This window comes from Monopterus albus, unplaced genomic scaffold (assembly GCF_001952655.1).
Source record: "Monopterus albus unplaced genomic scaffold, M_albus_1.0 scaffold1.1, whole genome shotgun sequence".
In the NCBI taxonomy this organism is placed as follows: Eukaryota; Metazoa; Chordata; class Actinopteri; order Synbranchiformes; family Synbranchidae; genus Monopterus; species Monopterus albus.
The window spans coordinates 3,606,894-3,611,370 of NW_018127881.1; the positions used below are offsets into that span (position 1 = coordinate 3,606,894).

Below are 4,477 nucleotides of genomic sequence, written 5' to 3' on the forward strand. Positions count from 1 at the left end.
AGTTCTGAATGACTCAAAACCCCAGTACAGTACAGCTAAAATGGCAAGTTATCATAAGATTAAGATTATAGGTGCTAGAAAATTCTGTAACAGTTGAACTAGCTGTAAAACATGGCTTAAATTCTGTTTGAATAATCGTCTGCTGGCTACATATTGACATGTTCTAACTAAAAGCAATTCTTTCTTACATGACTCAGACTTCTTGTCGATGAACAACTGTAGTGGCTCAGATGAACTCTGAGCATGAGTCTGCAAAATGTCTCTACTTTTGGGTATCAGTAAAAGGAACCTAAACCTGAACCTTATCAATAATGGGAACCTGAACCTGAACAGTACCTGAACAGTGCCATCATATCGGTGTAATGCCGCCATTACAGTTAAAAATGAAATCCACCAAGTGCAAAACTGGTTAGAAAACAGGACTTTCCAAGAAGACACCCACCAGAGTTTTGTCAAGAGGTGGATGTGGTAGAAAATTTGACGGAGACAGCACCTTAATAGTTATCTATGCAGGAAAAGACCTGCATACAAATCATGGCTTCAGACAAGTGCAATGCAAATATCTTAAACCCCAGTGAAACAGGAACAGTAGCTGATCAGGGTTCTTTCAGGCTTACAGGTGTTTTTCCATTCTAAAAATAATGACCCTGGCCAACTTAAAAACCCCAAAGGGACTGTATGAAAGGACATGCCTGAACCCCAGTTTCTTGTACAGGGCCACAGCGGCTATCTGAGGGGAGGTGGTCTCAAGCATCACCTTGGAGAAGCCTCGCTCCTTACTGAAGTCAATCACAGTCTGAACCATCCTGCAGCCCACGCCCATCCGTCTACACAGTGGTGAGATGACCACCCTGGTCAGTGTACCATATCTTTCTGTCTCACTTTGTTGGGCCACCACAGCCACTATACCCATGATCTGTGCCCTCCCATCAACCTCAGCCTCAGCCACCCAGAAACAGTCATCCGGTCTGCTCAGATAGTTCCCAGGTATGTCCTGCATGTCTGTCCGGAGTCTCTCCCTGACGCCGGCAGCATATACCTCATGACAGCAGTAGTAGACAAGGCCCACCCAGACTCCCAGTAGCATCACAGCCCCTAACACAGAGCTGAGGAGATAGCCAGCAACACACAGAGTCAGGGTGATGGCGAGGTAGAGAGGGCTGGTCATGGCATTATGAAAACATGGATGGATGTGCTCACACATGCCAACGCTGTACAGAGTGAGCACGGCGTCCTTGTCGGAGGGACTGTATGGCCGGATCACCAGTTGCATGGCCAGGAGGAACTAAATGGGAGATAAAAAAAAAAAAAGAATCAAATGTAAACTATGTTCCACTTAAACTAAATCCCCATTTTATCTGCTGATTATTTTAAATCTTTTTCTCTATAAAAGATCAGAAAAGGGTGAAAAAAGACCATTATAATTCCCAAGAGCTTGTGGTGGCATCTTCCTATTCCTTGTTTTATGTGTCATCAGTCTGAAACCCAAAGATAGTGAGTTACTATCATACATGACAAAGAAAAGCATAAAATCCTCGAACTTGAGAAGTTGAACCTGTGGCTGTTTAACACACACACACATATATATGACACCTGACCCATGGTTTTTGATTCAGATCTACTAAAACAATGGTGGAAACAACACTTATATGGAGAGAAGGAGAATGAACCTAAGTTTGGACCCAGAAACAGAATGTTAAGTCACAACTTAAGCAGTCTGTGTAGAGGGCGATGCTCTCCGCCATTTGGCTTTGAGGCAGTTTAGACACAGAAGTGGATTGTGACGTCACACTTAACAAGTGGGTTGGAAGAGTGAGGATTAAGGAGGATTAAGGAGACACTATATATGGATGAGTGTTGTCAAACCGGTTTCTGAGGTTAGAAATGGATGACAAATGTGAATTGTTTAAGTTAACTGGAGAGTTATCTCTGTGACTCGAATATTTGTAATACATGAGGGTCACAAGCTGGGACTAGCTTTAACATAATTACAGTTCAGCACTTAATTGTGTGTGCCAGGAATCTCTGTAATGTGCCAATTTAACTCCACCAGATCTTAGCGCCAAGTATTGTTTGCAAACCTGTCTGCTGGCTACACTGTGATACTAGGTTTAAATGAAAAGTGACACTTTCTTACGTTACTCAGACTCCAAGATGACAAGAAGTGCACTTCAACATGTGACCTGTTCCGCTTTGCTTCTCCTTTGTATTTTTCTCCCCTGTAGGTCCACCCCACTTGTATACGCAATTTATCAAGGCATGTTAACTCTTCAATGCTTGACTGGTTATGCATTACAGCTATGATTACATTCTTCCTAGTCAAACACCACTATGTCAGATTACCTCAAAGGACATGTACAATACAAAAATTGTATCTGAAACTGAAGAAACAAATAAAGGTAAATGCTTCTTCAAATTGCTGGACTGCTATTATTGATACATTACAGGGTAAACAGTATGCTGTTGTGGTAGCTGATCAAGGTTGAATCATTTCTACTACTGTAGTTTATACTGTTGACTAGTTTAACCTGTGACAGAGTATCATTTCTTACAAGACAATAATAGAGTATTTTGTAGAAAGATTTGAATGATACTGTAGAAACTACTAGAGAACTGCTTCAGTGTTACGTAGACAAATGGCTCCCTCTACTGTTCATATGGGTTAATTAAATCACTGGCTAAATTCTACTGTAACTGCTTCAGTGTCCTGTTTTTGTTCACGCTGGGTCAATGTCACACTGTCATGGCCATATCCAGGCATAGGAAGGGAAATTGTTAGCAACCCCTGTGCTTTTCTATTGTAACAAGTCCAAATGTCTGCCATGAAAAAGGCCTCTTGTAAAAACACATAACATCATGACCAATGGCATTAGTTATACATAAGCAAAATGTTCAGTAGCCTTGTATTAATGTGCCTGTAAAATGAGGGATTTGTTTGAATGAGCAGTTACTGTTTTAATGGTGACAAACACCTCTCGCCAAAAGTGAGCTAGCATAGTGGCTTTTTTTAAAGCAAGAAAACTGTACAGACAACTTCTTTTACAGTGTTATACGAAGTTTCCTGTGCTAGTCTGAACTGTAACCACACTACAAGATTTCTGCAGTGTTCAAGAGAAATGTAAGACTTTTGAAAACCTTTTAAATGGCACAGAATGCAATTTAATACCTGTCTCACAGTCGCATTGACCAAAAAATGATGGATATTAAAGCCAGTGGAGATGATAATGACCATAATTATTTACTAAGTGCATATATTTATTTACATGTATATTTTTGTCACTCCTACCCAGATGTAATAACAATAATTCCTAATAATATAATTAATTTATTAATAACTAAACATGACATGAACTTGTATAAGCAACAGAAAATGGAAACATGGATGAACAGTTCACATAAAAACTCATTGCAGCAAGATTTTGCAAAAGCAAGTGACATTATTTTCCATGGCAGGGTAGAAAAAATATTTAAGACCTTTGTAAATGAAAAGTAATTTTCATTTCTATCTTTGAAGGCTTAAATTTGAGGAAACCTGAATCAATGTTTTTTTTAAAAGACAGAGTTTACCCTATATCATAACCTTAACATCCTGATTTTATTGCATATGATCTGGTACCAGTTCTGAATGACTCAAAACCCCAGTACAGTACAGCTAAAATGGCAAGTTATCATAAGATTAAGATTATAGGTGCTAGAAAATTCTGTAACAGTTGAACTAGCTGTAAAACATGGCTTAAATTCTGTTTGAATAATCGTCTGCTGGCTACATATTGACATGTTCTAACTAAAAGCAATTCTTTCTTACATGACTCAGACTTCTTGTCGATGAACAACTGTAGTGGCTCAGATGAACTCTGAGCATGAGTCAAAATGCCATAAACTGTTAGACAGTTAACTTTATGTGCAGCGTAACATTAACAGAATCCACCAGTGCAGAGGTCAGGCTTGACTTTTTCATTGTTCATCATTTTGACAGGGTCATAAAAACTCTGTCATAATTTATTATTGCACATCAATTTAATTTTCATATTAAATTGACAGCAATATATTGACCCATTTTAACATTTAATCAGTTGATTGGAAATGTATTGCAGATATAGTATCTTCCTAGTCAAAAAAGAACATTATCAAAACACTAATTTTGAGTTCATTCTTCCATTTTTGGTATCTGCTTCTTACAGAAAAACCATCCCAATCAGATATCAATAACTGAACTGTTACTAGTCATCATTTCTATTTCAGATATCCAAAATGAAAAAAAGAACATTCCACATATCCATATTGTAGTTTTGAATATCCTCCTTGAACCTCCACCTTATTGTGATGGAGGGGTTTGAGTACCCGAGTGATCCTAGGACCTATGTTGTCGGGGGCTATATGTCCCTGGTAGGGTCTCCCAAGGCAAACAGGTGACCGGTCAGACTAAGAGTGGTTCAAAAGCCCTTTATGAATAGATTAAAATCAAGGACCGTGACGT

General features: G+C 38.9%; 1 protein-coding gene across 2 annotated transcripts; it reads right to left on the reverse strand.

Moving 5' to 3' along the window:
• Positions 1-278: 278 nt before the first annotated feature.
• LOC109971435 (probable N-acetyltransferase camello) lies at positions 279-2,344 on the reverse strand. Of its 2 annotated transcripts, none has more exons than XM_020619734.1 (2): positions 2,138-2,344; positions 279-1,285 (listed from the first exon to the last, which is right to left on the reverse strand). In XM_020619734.1, the coding sequence occupies exons 1-2, from the start codon at positions 2,291-2,293 to the stop codon at positions 614-616; spliced, it is 828 nt and encodes a 275-aa protein (XP_020475390.1). In that variant the 5' UTR covers positions 2,294-2,344; the 3' UTR covers positions 279-613. The 2 variants fall into 2 exon arrangements, with proteins under 2 accessions (XP_020475390.1, XP_020475465.1); XM_020619809.1 differs by lacking the exon at positions 2,138-2,344 and adding an exon at positions 1,417-1,791.
• Between the last annotated feature and the right edge of the window lie 2,133 nt (positions 2,345-4,477).

Bases quoted from the DNA above. Each gene is read 5' to 3' on its own strand.
- LOC109971435 (XM_020619734.1), bottom strand. From the start codon at position 2,293: ATGCATAACCAGTCAAGCATTGAAGAGTTAACATGCCTTGATAAATTG. The intron at 1,286-2,137 runs GTAAGAAAGTGT...TCTCCCATTTAG, and splicing joins CATCTTGGAGTCTGAGTAAC to TTCCTCCTGGCCATGCAACT.